This window comes from Anopheles aquasalis, chromosome 2 (assembly GCF_943734665.1).
Source record: "Anopheles aquasalis chromosome 2, idAnoAquaMG_Q_19, whole genome shotgun sequence".
Classification (NCBI taxonomy): Eukaryota; Metazoa; Arthropoda; class Insecta; order Diptera; family Culicidae; genus Anopheles; species Anopheles aquasalis.
In genome coordinates, this window is record NC_064877.1 from 60,910,647 (window position 1) to 60,923,146 (window position 12,500).

The 12,500-nt window shown below is 47.6% G+C and overlaps 4 protein-coding genes across 15 annotated transcripts in view; 2 read left to right on the top strand and 2 right to left on the bottom strand.

Moving 5' to 3' along the window:
• Window position 1: 1 nt before the first annotated feature.
• Window positions 2–3,928, bottom strand: LOC126572016 (uncharacterized). 3 transcript variants are annotated; one of them, XM_050230999.1, is made up of 6 exons: window positions 3,718–3,928; window positions 3,113–3,642; window positions 2,852–3,039; window positions 2,668–2,776; window positions 2,272–2,596; window positions 2–2,205 (listed from the first exon to the last, which is right to left on the bottom strand). In XM_050230999.1, exons 2-6 carry the CDS (start codon window positions 3,172–3,174, stop codon window positions 1,945–1,947), a joined length of 945 nt encoding a protein of 314 aa, XP_050086956.1. In that variant the 5' UTR covers window positions 3,175–3,642; window positions 3,718–3,928; the 3' UTR covers window positions 2–1,944. The 3 variants fall into 3 exon arrangements, with proteins under 3 accessions (XP_050086956.1, XP_050086957.1, XP_050086955.1); XM_050231000.1 differs by having other exon boundaries at window positions 3,113–3,544; window positions 3,625–3,928; XM_050230998.1 differs by having other exon boundaries at window positions 3,113–3,324; window positions 3,397–3,928.
• Window positions 3,929–4,090: 162 nt separating this feature from the next.
• LOC126570005 (probable NADH dehydrogenase [ubiquinone] iron-sulfur protein 6, mitochondrial) lies at window positions 4,091–4,825 on the bottom strand. The gene is made up of 3 exons (XM_050227447.1): window positions 4,598–4,825; window positions 4,335–4,514; window positions 4,091–4,261 (listed from the first exon to the last, which is right to left on the bottom strand). The coding sequence occupies exons 1-3, from the start codon at window positions 4,718–4,720 to the stop codon at window positions 4,193–4,195; spliced, it is 372 nt and encodes a 123-aa protein (XP_050083404.1). The 5' UTR covers window positions 4,721–4,825; the 3' UTR covers window positions 4,091–4,192.
• A 386-nt stretch (window positions 4,826–5,211) lies between these two features.
• Window positions 5,212–8,376, top strand: LOC126570006 (eukaryotic translation initiation factor 3 subunit A-like). Its single transcript, XM_050227448.1, has 5 exons — window positions 5,212–5,365; window positions 6,071–6,313; window positions 6,383–6,951; window positions 7,282–7,291; window positions 7,352–8,376. Exons 2-5 carry the CDS (start codon window positions 6,076–6,078, stop codon window positions 7,882–7,884), a joined length of 1,350 nt encoding a protein of 449 aa, XP_050083405.1. The 5' UTR covers window positions 5,212–5,365; window positions 6,071–6,075; the 3' UTR covers window positions 7,885–8,376.
• A 248-nt stretch (window positions 8,377–8,624) lies between these two features.
• The window catches only part of LOC126569659 (sodium-coupled monocarboxylate transporter 1), a 7,416-nt gene continuing 3,540 nt past the window's right edge, over window positions 8,625–12,500 (top strand). For 3 of the 10 annotated variants that reach the window (XR_007607807.1, XR_007607806.1, XM_050226905.1), the window contains exon 1: window positions 11,067–12,500. This exon is cut by the window's right edge and continues 707 nt beyond it. Coding sequence is in view for 1 of the 10 variants with exons in the window: in XM_050226906.1 (XP_050082863.1) it covers window positions 10,355–10,399 (45 nt within the window). In the remaining 9 variants the exon portion in view is untranslated. The other 7 variants (XM_050226912.1, XM_050226913.1, XM_050226908.1 and 4 more) reach the window with 7 other exon arrangements.

The window sequence follows — 12,500 nt, forward strand, 5'->3', positions numbered from 1 at the left end:
ATTTATTTTTGCTGCTTTATTGTTTATTGGAACGCTACTCATCATAGAATTACGGTTTACACACATATTGTAAGAAGTTCTGCTTGCTGCGTCTTTGTTTCCTTTGTTTTATGTTGCTGATATTAGATTACAGAAAGGTTGAAGACAGGGTGAGAGAGTTCTAGGACTGCTACTCACGCGTAAAGAGCAATTCTTGGCTGTTCACTGTTTCATTTATGCTTTGGTAATGGTTTTGTCTGGGGAAATAAATTTCAGGTTACGTGAAAATGCAATATTTTTGGCTGTGTAATAAAAAAAATGTGTGCGAAGTATCGTAAGTATTGCTGTATTCTATAGGGTGGAAATCTCTCAGTAAAAGATGGCTCCTGAATGGTAGATACTTCAACAAAATGGATGTTTTAAACCGTTGCACACGACTACGGCCCGTTTTTCTTATTTTCTTCTGCAAATCTGCAGAAAATGAGCGATCAGGGGAACTAAACATGTTAACGCAGAACGGGAAAACCCATCACTAACTGTTGGTTCCTGCATTCCTTTCCTGACAAACGCCAGCGGGATTTTGGATGTAATATGTAAATGTTTCCTTAAAATACAAAATCGCACACATACACTGAGACAATTGTCTTCTGCCTAATCAAACGGGCTTCCCTCGTACAAGAGGACGATCTCCCCGACGACCCTCCACTCTTTTCCTCCCTTTCCTCAGTCTCATGAATTTGAAAAACGTTTGCACGCCAGATCTTCTGTTCATCTTTCGGTTCGCACTCTTTGTCCCCGCATTCCTGCAATGCCTTCTTCTTCTTCTTCTCGCATTCAATAGGTTAAAAAGTACTGTTTCATTTAGGAAAAACACAAATAAATCATTTACAAATACTAGCTAAACTATATGCACACCTTATGGGTCTTCAATCATACCACCGAATAGCCTCATGCCGGTCTTGCTTATCTCTTTCCCTACATTCCGGAGTAGTCTACTCTACTATCATCCCCTCACACCTCACATCGGCAAGGGTATTCGATTCGACAGTCACTGTGCCACTTATCCATTCCCAAACAAACAAACTTATTGTACTCATTGTTACTAAGTGTTATGTTAAGGTTCGTTATGACCAAATCGTAATCACAATCAATAGTAGAGTCCGCCAAGCGTTACCGCCGTATTGGTGCGCCGTATCTTTGCCGGTCGATACGGGCCGGTCGTCGGACGTAAAATAATATCACAAAACAAAGGGTCACTCTTCCCTCTTCCGCGATGTGGTTCTGGATGTCGAGGTGACGGAACGACCGCAATGGTGGCTCCCTGCGTGGGAACGCCGATAGCAAGCTTCATAACTCACTACCAAGGATTACCATTAGCACCACCATCAACCGGCAGTCGATGGAGAGACGACCTAACTTAATCATAAGGGGACAGTACGTGGAACGGATAACTGATCGCCCAGCACTGGCGAAGCGATCGTATACGAGCGGGAGTACGACGCAACACAACATCAGTAGCATCACAGCAGGCAGAACAGGAAGGCTACTAAGCAACGTTAGTAGCAACGGGTGCTGCAATGGGCTAGCGTATAAGCGAAGCACCGAAACAGAGGAAGGATCTGCTGCAGTGCAGCACAAGGAGTACTCGCCAGAAGTGTCCTCCGCCGAAGCGTAGGTTGCCTCGAGCGAGGAAATGGGAGGAAGAGAATGGAAAGAGAGATCGTTGCAACAGCGATGACCGCTGTCACTGCCTCTATCATGGTTACTAGCGCTAATACATCGACTATTGCTACGATTACTGCTGTTGCAGATACTATTAAATCGATATTGATTCGTGCAGGGTACGCTATCGCTAGCATTGGATCCCGTCACTTCATCGCATCGGCTAATACGCCTCGGCCGCGAAAGACGTTCTCCACCATCCACCAGCGTATCATCGGCGTTAGGTTCGGTTTGCGCGTGAAGTCACCAGAGGTTCTTCGGCAGCACGTAGCCACCGTTGTTGAGCATAAACTTGCCATCGAGGGCCAACAGTGCGCCGGGAGCCGGTTCAGCAGCCATGCGGTCATCTCCACCGTACGGTGGCACCTTCCCTTTCGGCCCACGATCATCCACACCGTCGTGCCCGGTAGTGATGGTTTCCTGGACACCGTCCTTCGTTGCGAGAGTAATCGTGGTCTTCGTGTTACCCTCGCAATCGCGTACAGTACGACGGGTTTCATAAGACTACGAGTACGAGCAGAAGGGTAAGAAGCCGACCAATTGATTGTGGTAGCACGTTTGCAAACTTACCCCATCCGGACGACGGATCGTCTGGGAGACGACACTCTGCGAGAACATGCGCGGGCCCTGAAAAGCACCCTCGAAAATGCCGCCTTCATGGAAGCGTTGTTTCGCCGAATTATTGCGTCGGAAGGCTGGTGGAGAAGCTGCAGATTGCTGCTGCTGTTGCTCCTTAATGCCATGAATCCAATCCATGACCTTGTCCTCATCGGTCATCGATTTACGGCGTTGAATGGCGTTGGAGCTGGATTCGTTTTTCGGTTGCCGTGGCAACAGTTCTTTCAGCTCCGGTGAAATGCGCTGCAGCAGCGTGTGCAGCTGATCAGGATAGATTCTAAGAAGTAACGATGGGCAATGAGACACCACGAGCCCAACGGAGTATTCCCTGCGTCTCCGTTTACTTACTCTCCATCAAGATCCGTGTCGCGCTTGATTTCATCACGTTCCAACGGTGGTTCGTAGCCGGGCTTGAGGAACTCCTGCTTCAGATCGTAATCAAATAGTCTGCCAGTATCTGTGAATGGCAAAGAAACCCGAATGGAATCAATGATTTTAAAGTGAATTTGGAAACTACTTCATACACGCTTACCATCGTACTCCTCGAGCGATTTCATCATCTCCTGCATCTGGTGCTCGAAGTACTTCTGCATCTCGAGCGGATTGGTGAACACCTGTACCCCAAACAGTTTGCGGTTATCGAACAGCTCGTCATCACTGTCGTCTTCCTCGAGCCAGATCGGTTTGCGGAACTCATCCCGCAATGTACCTTTCTTCTTGCTAAATCGTTGAAAACGGGCGGATTAGCATACGCGCTACAGTTGGCTATCACAGCTCATAAAGCTCTACTCACCGGTTATCGTCGTCGTCGTCCTTCCTGCCATCCAGGCCCATGAACTTCTTTAAAAGGTCCATCTTTACCACGCAAATTTTGACGAATTTACGGGGCGCACGTGAGGCCCACCGGAGCGGTTGAAGGAAGGGATGGTTTCGGTTGCTGCGATCGAGAGCCGATTAGCCCGGGAGATGTGATAGGGTCCGCGCAAGTGATAACAGGACAAGCACCTAAACGTCGAGTAGGGATTATCGATGTTTAGACGGTGGGTGGCTGCTCGGATCGGGTGTTCCTTCTTTTACTTTTTGCCTTTTTTCCTCCTTCTCAAGGGTGCTGCACAAAGTCACGTAGGACACTCGCCTTTCGCTTTTGCGATGTTTTGATGTCGATCGATTTTATTCTCGCGCCTTTGTTTTGTTGCTCTGCACCGGATCGTGGCTAGATAACGCACTAGCAACAAGGAGTACAACAAATTTTCCGAATTCAGAATGGGATCGATAAAAAACTATAGCGGAACTACACCAATCGACCTATCGCACTGAAAACACCTGAACGGAAAGAAATAATTATCAACTGCGCGCCGTAGAACGGTAATCCGCGTATTGATCTAACGATTTGCGTACAGTTTAAGCCGAGAAAGAAAGAGATTTTATCACCAAACTTTGCGGACAGATAGCTGGATGTTTGCCGTGACGAAAGGTTCTAGAAAAGTGGTGGCATTAACGATTTGTGTGGTCGTCGACGAAGGAGGGGTGGAGGAAAATTGGGTTTTCAGCTGTCAAACATGGACCGCGGCGCAGGCGTGCTGATAAGGAGAGCAAGCGAGATAACAGTATGAAAGAAAGAGAGAAGGCACGAAAGGGTTGAAGGTAAATAAAAATTACATTTAAGTTCAAAAGACAAAAAATCAATTATTAACGCTTCAGTACGGGGCGTATTTGATTTCCAATTAACCTTAGACCGCAATGATTAAAAGAAAACACATAAAACGAATCATTCGAAGGTTCGATATCAGGGTTCCTCGTTTATTTGACTAACGGGTGACAACAACGGCCCGCGGCTTCCTGCTGGCATTATGAATTAGAACGGGAGAAATTTTCAGTGGTGATGGTCCTCCTTCTCGAATCGCTGACCACAGTAACCGCATGCGTGAGCTCCCGGTTTATCCTACGGTAACACCGCGAAGAGTTTGTTATCATTAAAAGGCTCATGGATCGCCTTTTCCGCCGTACGGACTCACCAAATTGATGTACACCTTCGGATGGCCGAGGGCAGGATCGGTACCACCATCACAGCAGACAACCCGCTGCGATGATTTGATGATTGGCGTTTCGTCAATCAGTTTCACGGCCCAGTTGGGGTTTACCACCTTGGTTGCATTGACGAAGCGGGCATTTCGGTAGTCACCAGCCTCGTAGAACTGGAAAATAAACAAACGGTGTGAAGGAAAACCTGTGGCCGCGACGGCCGCGACACTTGCGTAATCGCGGAGTAGTTCCTCACCTGTCCTGTGTGGGTAATTTCATCCTTAATCACGGCACAGCGACTGGCCAGCACCTGCGTGCTGATGGATCGGTGGCAGCTGACCATCCGGCGGGCCGGCGACAAGAGCATCCGGGAGGCCATATCCGGCGGGTTGTGTTTTCCGTGCAGCGATTTGTTTTCGTTCTTGTGGTCCTGAAAAATATTTCTACGAACTGCAAAGTGTTTTAACTAAATAGTTGATAGCACTTCGCTCGCCGCCATATTGGATTTTTGCTCTGTAACAGTGGCTGTCAAATGCATGTTTACCAAATCGACAGAAAGCGCTTGGTGATACGGAGGAAATCCGGAAATTTTCAATGGTTTCGTCAGGTATGGTATCGCTTTTGCTCGTTTAAATGGTTCATTTCTCTATTTTAGATCAAACGAGCAACCGCTGCTGTGCCGTACTGTCTTATGCTTTAAACCTGTGTCCCTATGGAAAAAAGCAAACAGTGGGTAGCAAGAGCGGCTTTTGGTGGGTAGCTGCTACCCATCTGTCACAACACTGCAGGCCAGCCTTCGGTGTTGAACGGGGTTGAAACAGGTGAGTGGATTCTTCAAAATTCTTCTTTTAATTAACAGCAGCCTTTCTGGCGGTCGACGTGCAGCGAGCCTCGGAAAGGTGCCTCGACTTTCTCCGTCCTCCGCTGTCCCATATAAATCTGCAACCCTCAGTGGCGGAAAATCGCGTTGCAATTGTGTGCGTGGCAGGTGAACGGGAAAAGCGGGTGGATTACTCCCGCGAAGGTGCATTGATTTCCAAATCACGTAGTACTCGCGGTGAAACAGCTCTTTACACTAATTGTTGGCTGCATCGTTAAAGGGTGCGCTGTGCGTATACTAAGTGGACGACTACGTTAATCGCGTCGAATGACGAACGCTGCAGGTAGCAGCAGGAAAAGTGCATCCTGATTCGCGAAAGTTTGCACTTCCGTTGTGGGTTTCCTTTGCGGTTTTGTTGATTTCTCTGCTACGCATATCCTGCACTGTGAAGGTGAAGGCCCCTAGAGACATGTTAGTGGTTCAAAAACAAATTACAATTTTTTCTGGTGGAAATGAAGCCACCATCACCCGTCGATTCGCTTTCCGCGATATTCTGCTGTGCAGCAACCACCTTTGGTAATGGACATTCCATTCACCCACGGGGCAACGGCATTTCATTTACCGTTTGCTCATGTCGCCCCTGTCGAGAATCTATTGTTGCGGGGTGCCAAATATGGGACGCGATTTGTTATGCTCAATGTGCAGCGGCTGCGATGGTGGTGATTTGGAGCAACGAACGAAATGCGTCCACGAGAAAGCGTTCGATGGACACAGCTTAAAGTTGCGTTTGATTGAAGTAGGCCGCGCACCTTGCTAGAGGATTTCCTTTCCTCGCAAACCACTAGCATTTTGTGTTCAAGGTTGAAGTAGCCCATTCAATGATTTTCTCTTCATTTTCTGTTCCCACAGTAAGCATGGCAACAGTGCAGAACCAAGAAGATCTAGAGGCTCGTATTGCGCGCATCAAGAAGCGGAATGAGGAACTGGAGAAGAAACATCGCGAAGCCGAGGAGGATCGCTTGCGAGCGATGAAGGAGAACGCCATGGTCGAAATCAGAGCATCGAAGCATGACGACTGGCCACGGGAGCATAAGTACGACAAGATTGAGTTCAACTACGATCTAGATCCGGAAGCATTGGCCCAGCTAGAAGGTCAGTATTAATCATCACGATGGCAACTTTCCCCCCTTTTTAACGACGTTTCCGTTTATTTTGTTTCAGAGAAAAAGAAAGAAAAGGATGCTTTCATTCAAAAGATCGCAAAAGAGTATAAGGTGTTCGCGGAGGGTGAAGGACCACCGCCCGATCCTGCATACAGCTTTCTGGCCGATGTGGAACGGGACGGTGAAAAGGCAGCGGCAGCGAATGCTGCTGCAGCGGCTGCTGGTAACGGGTCGCACGCACCCTCCACGAATGGAACTCGAAGCCCGCCATCCCGTGGTGATAATTTTGATCGCCGCAATCCTCACAACCGAAGTGGCCACAGGCATCAACAGGGAGGTGGTGGTGGTGGTGGTGGTAGAGGACGTGGAGGAGGTTCTGGTAAATCGCACCCGGGCAACACCGTTCAACGATCCTACTCAACGAACGAACACGATGGGTGGCGATCGGCTTCTGGTGAGCAGCATCGGAAATCGCAAGGATCACAGGAGGGTGGTCTTTGGAGACGGGAAACGGCTGGTGCGGAAGCACCACCAAGAGCACCGAAGGAAGATGCTGCAAATCTGACTGCCTCCGTGAAGCTGGAACCCAATCTGAGGGTTTCGGTGTCTCGGGATGGAGAGTTTAAAGCGGCCCATAGACGATCAACTTTATTTGTCAATGTTTCGGATGCAAGAATTGCGTCGAACTGTCATTTTATTTTTATTGCTCATATGTGGGCATAAATTGGCCTAGTCCTTAATGTTTCATCAATCAGGGCCACAGACGCATCGTGTTCGTTAATGTGACCCACAGACGACGCCATTATTCAGCCTCATCAATATATTTTCAGCTGGCTGAAAATCTTCAACTTTTTTGACACAAGCTTCAAATAGCCCACACACGATAAATATATTGGTGTCAATCGACTTGCGTGCAAGAGTTGACAAATAAAGTTGATCGTCTATGGGCCGCTTAAGAGCGTAAAAGGTAGTTTCTGTCATAACACAGATCGTTACAACTCCGCTAATGCAATCGTTCCCTTTTCAGTAACATCTCCCCCGATTATCGGTTCGGGACGAGTAGGGCCACGTCATCCGGGGAAGCCACAGTTTCAGTTCCATGCCGGTCAGGGCGATGGACAGCCCCCTCATGGGAAACAGCTACCGCTGACGCGTAGACAGGGCGAATCATCAGGAGATCAGTTCAATCGCAACGCGCCGGCGCGTAAATCGGATCGTGGCACAGAGTCGACGAAGAGAAACGCGGGAGGACATAGTAAGAGCCATGTTGCTTCCGCCACGCACAACAATAACGGAAACAATACAAACGGAGGTGCTGGTAACCTTCAGGATCGGCTCAATCGTAACCGCCAGTCGAGCGGCAGTGATAAGAACGATAATCACCTCAAACCGGCCGCTCAGCAGCCACCGGTGGCGACCGAATCGGCCAAGGCTACGCTCAAAACGATTTCGAAAATCATCGAAAAGAATGCCGCAATCGATGAGCAACTGTTGCGCGAAAACGAGAAGCTCCTAACCTCCAAGGTGAAGGAGCTGCGTCTACAACAGCATGCCGAATAGTAGACATCGCGTCGCGCACCGTCGTATGCCGTCGTAAGATTTCACGTCGCCAAATGGACGATTCTTGATTTTAATCTCATATCTACGGCGTGGAAAGAGGAAGCAACGATCGCAACGATCGCAAGGATCGCAACATGCGAGAAATTTGCTTCTAGCGCCCGACTGTTTTATGGAGAGAGAGACGTTCACGTTACTTGCACCCTTCGCAAGTACCGTTGAGAAAGAAACGCCCGGCAGTGGCCGGTTTGTGTTAGGTTTTTATTCAGTTTTACCTATTCAACGCTATGCTGCAACGATTCGAAACGAATTTAAAGCAGGCAAAACAAGTGGCAGCATAGAATGCAGTGCGGTGTGAAATTATAAGTATCCCTTACTCACATCACTACTCTCCCATTAACCTGCATATGCAAAGAGAAGGCATTTAATTTGCAGTTCTATTTATTATTACTCATTGAGTATGCGTTATAAATAATTGCAGTTATCAATATTTTATCCGACGATTTGTTTTTTTTTTAATAAAAAAAAATACTAAATTAAATTAAAGCTCGCAAATTGGTCTTTCGTCTTTCATTTCCCTGTCTCTTATTTGCTGGAATTTAATAGGATAAGCTGCGCTAATTAAGAAAACGATTTTCCTGGAACAAAAGTAATTTCCACAATGCACCCACACACCTTCACGGAAAAATGACAGTTCGGACGAGCATAATCAAAACAAACAACAACAAATCAGCTGCTATCAGTGGAACGGAATAAGCGGAACGCGATTGTAGCGCCTAGTTAATTAATATGTTTTGTTAACGAAACTAAAGAACCAAATTGAAGCCCCCGGTAGGAGTGGAAAGTCGAAGGTGGAGCCCGCATCAGCATCGGTAATTTCCGTTCGCAGCACTTTGCATCAATGAAAGAAGCCTCTTCGTGACGAGTGTTGTGTAAACGGGGTAAGTGCATTTGTTGCATTTGTTTACACTACCAGGCCTCGGCGAGTGGGCGCATGGCTCTACGTGACCCACTTCGTAGTAGAACAGCCTTCATCAATGGAAAATCTCTTCACCCCACCGGCTCAACATGTGTCCGAGTTCGTCGAATTTGGGAGGGTTGCATAATGCGAAAGCCAAAGGAACAGCGATTGACTGGTGCTCGCGAAGAGGAGGGGCGTAGTGTGATTCGACAACTTGTTGCCGATCCAACAACAGCATTTATCACAATCATCGTGTGCCTGCAACACCTGATAGCGAATGCCTGTCCGTGACGGCCACTTACAGCTCCACCGTTCCTCAGCCTATATTTTGTGTTGACGATTTTTTGTGATAACAGCATGCACGCACACTTCTGTCGATGTCTTCCGAGACGAGTACCGCGACACTGATAATTACGTCAGTACTTATCGATTGTTGAGTGGACAAGCGCGACTCGCCGAACAATGGTAGGAGATGTGCGTATGGACAAATAGCACCCCGTGGGGTCCTCTCCCCAGCGTGACTATAGAATCCAGGATGGTCTATTGGTTTATTGGTAAAATGTGTAGATAATCTTTCCCCTTTAGCCGTTCTTTACTAAGTCCCCCAACGTAAATGCGGTTCCGGTAGTCTATTCGTCACCCTGGAGAACCTGTTATTGCTTTCCTCCAGCCCAACCACTCCCATAGTGGAAGCCACAATAAACGGCGACAGCTGTTTGTGCAACCCGCTGCTGGTAATGAGCGCGACCCGCCAAGCGCGTGGTCCACACGCGCACAAGATCGCACCCGCGGGCCCATTCGCGAAACCGCGATCGGTGACGGTGGTTCGTTCGCAGGTCCGCAGGGAGGCTCGCTCGTATTGTTATCGAGGCACTGCTGTAAGCAATAGGAGAACGTATCTAGTTCTGCAGACGAAAGTGATCCACGCATTTACATTGCTCTCGATATTGGCGGTAGTTCAAGGTAACGTTGAAGTGAGAGAGCTGCTTTTGCGCCACGCTGTGTGCATTACATCAGTGTTTCTTGGTGTCGTGGTGTATGCGGAAGTGTAGAACGAATGATTTAAAAAAACGAAAGAACTGCACTGTACCTTGAGAATCGGAAAGTTGAACTGCAGGAAACCGGCATAGAGAAGTAGTGGTCCGGGGATCGTGGAAAGATCAACTAGTGGTCTTTAACGCCAGTTAGCAACCAGAGAACGTCGGAGAATTTACTTTGTCATGGCTCACTTCTCTCGACTACATCAAGGATAATTAGATTAGTAACACGCCTGCTCTGAGTATCACATGAGGAAGGCTTGTCGGTTCTTTCGTTCGTAGTATCCTACCCATGGACTTACTCGATGACACGATTATTGCAGTTTTTTGCCGCCTTGAGTGGCCGGTGATTCAGCGGAGTCGGCAGATATCAAGGCCACCGACCGTCGTGGGAGTGTTATGTGAATATTTATCTGTACCGGCTATCTAAATCCATCGAACCAGACACCATTGCTGGTATCCAGTGTTATCGTGCATGCCATTTGAATCACGGGAATCGCGTGAGTCGGTGCATCAATCGGTATTAACGCGTGCGTCATAGAACGACTCCAAGATATTGGACCTTCGAGTGGGAATTTGTGTTCCGGATTTTTATAACCGGCTCTAGGTGGATCGCTATCAGCACAATTCTTTGACCCCTGTACAGTGTAACAAAATACCGTCGCTGTGGTTGTCGCATTTCGGTGCATTAAAGAAGCAAACCACCGACAAGAAAAGGCAATCCTGTGTAGTAAACAGAATCGTGGACGTGAGGTGCTATAAATAAAGAGTAAAGAGTTGACCGTTGCAGATTGTAGCTTTGCGCTGAAAGCGAACGATCGGCTTAGCGATAGTAAACAACGGCATGTCTCAAGTGATTACGATCACGGCTCCTTCGAGCCCCCCCGGCCAGAATGTGACCTTCACTTCAGTCTACTCTAGTAACCTCACGCGTAACTGTCGAGTGTGACGATCCGTTCGTGTGGCCAAGGATCCGATAACGAACCAACACTGGTCGCTGGTGTAGAGCAAAGTGTGAACTTCTTCTTCGCAGTTCACTGCTAGTAAGGCAACGCGTTCAGGCATCCAGTTGTGCATCTGTCTTTAAGGTTTTGTTACAGCTGAATAAACATACAAACGCTCATGGACACATTCGAGAGGTTGAACCTTCACGAGGTGGCCTTACTGATAAGGTAGCGCCTCCGAGGTTTACTGGAAAATCAAACTCTCTACTCTGGACTTGCTAGGGTCAAGTCAATATGCTAATATGAGGACATGAAGACACTTTCTTTTTCTATTAAAATTCCAACTAAACAAAAGAATGTGTGCCATCTAGAATGTTGATAGAACAACCGGAATCCGATTATCGGTTGGCACCCGATCAGGAAGACGTTGCTCGATGGCCTTTCGCTTACGACGACGAGCACAACGTGGCGTTAACGCACTTACAACGGGCGACCCCTTCTCCCGCTTCTCGTTCAAGTGGTTTTCTACGTTCAAAGTCCACCTCAAACCGACGACCGGTCTATCAGTAGGTCGAGGCGGGTGGGGGGTCTATCACATTGGAACGACTTCGCGTTTCGCGTCGCGACCGGCGGCCGGCACCGGCACAACCATATCGACACTAATCGAGACGGTCAGCCCATTGAGCCCCGTTGTTTGGGTTGAGCTGACGCACGTTTTGCCGCACGTTCCGGATCGGGCGGGGAGTTCAACGACGGAACAATTGTTGTGCACCCAGTTCGTCGCGCTAAGGCTTATGCAAAAGATGTAACATGTTGTTTGCCGTTTTGGCCTGAAAGCGGGCGCTTCAGGTTGCAATGCTTTAATTGAATTGCTAATTCTACTTGCACTTGCCGTGCGCTGAGATAGTTTATATGTTTGAGTTGTTTTAAATCATGATGATCACAATTTTAACAGATGATTCACAGATAGTTTTCTTCTAGTTCAATTTAAATTACACTGACTGATCAATTGAAATGATTTTAGTTTCCTTTGTTATAAGATTTCATGTAGCACTTTACAGCATCTTATTTGAATCTTCTGATTGAGATATTAATTATTCACCCAATCACTATAGCCAGCTCAAGATTCCGCGGATCAAGAAAATCAAACATCATTTTTAAATTCTATTTTTAAATCTAGAATCCAGCCAGCTAGAAGCAATATCTAGCACTCGAGAACAAAGTCCTACGTCAGAGCCATTTTGTTAGCAATGAAATTACATTGTTTGCCTTTTGCCACATCATTAAACGGTAAAGCATCTAAAGGCGTCTCCCTTTAGAGCCAGTATGCTAATTGTCCACAAAGTCGAGTCTGGACCGGAGGATAAATTATCGCGTTGCTAGCAAATAGACTGTTGGATGGCGTATTTTTCTGGCGGCGACGACGGCAAATAGTAATGCGCACAAATGCCTACTATGCTAATATGTCTAGTCACCGAAAGCGGAACGCTGGTGCGTTTGCGAGCTGGCGTTATCAGACACTGACACGTTTTTTTTTAACACAAAATGATTATTGCTTTATGGTGGCCGCGTCCACCGAGTGGGCCAAGTCCAAAGTCCCGGTTGTGTGCATGCGACGCAGCTGATAGAAGTAGACGTGCCTATCGGCGTATCGTTGCTCCGATAAGACCGAAGACA

What these genes read in the sequence shown, in the direction of transcription:
- LOC126572016 (XM_050230999.1), bottom strand. Translation starts at nt 3,174, where the DNA reads ATGGACCTTTTAAAGAAGTTCATGGGCCTGGATGGCAGGAAGGACGAC. An exon ending in GACGACGACGACGATAACCG is followed by an intron (nt 3,040 to 3,112) that starts GTGAGTAGAGCT and finishes TCAACGATTTAG; the next exon opens with CAAGAAGAAAGGTACATTGC. An exon ending in CGATCCGTCGTCCGGATGGG is followed by an intron (nt 2,206 to 2,271) that starts GTAAGTTTGCAA and finishes TCGTACTCGTAG; the next exon opens with TCTTATGAAACCCGTCGTAC.
- LOC126570005 (XM_050227447.1), bottom strand. Translation starts at nt 4,720, where the DNA reads ATGGCCTCCCGGATGCTCTTGTCGCCGGCCCGCCGGATGGTCAGCTGC. An exon ending in AAATTACCCACACAGGACAG is followed by an intron (nt 4,515 to 4,597) that starts GTGAGGAACTAC and finishes TTTATTTTCCAG; the next exon opens with TTCTACGAGGCTGGTGACTA. An exon ending in CGAAGGTGTACATCAATTTG is followed by an intron (nt 4,262 to 4,334) that starts GTGAGTCCGTAC and finishes GTGTTACCGTAG; the next exon opens with GATAAACCGGGAGCTCACGC.
- LOC126570006 (XM_050227448.1), top strand. Translation starts at nt 6,076, where the DNA reads ATGGCAACAGTGCAGAACCAAGAAGATCTAGAGGCTCGTATTGCGCGC. An exon ending in AGCATTGGCCCAGCTAGAAG is followed by an intron (nt 6,314 to 6,382) that starts GTCAGTATTAAT and finishes ATTTTGTTTCAG; the next exon opens with AGAAAAAGAAAGAAAAGGAT.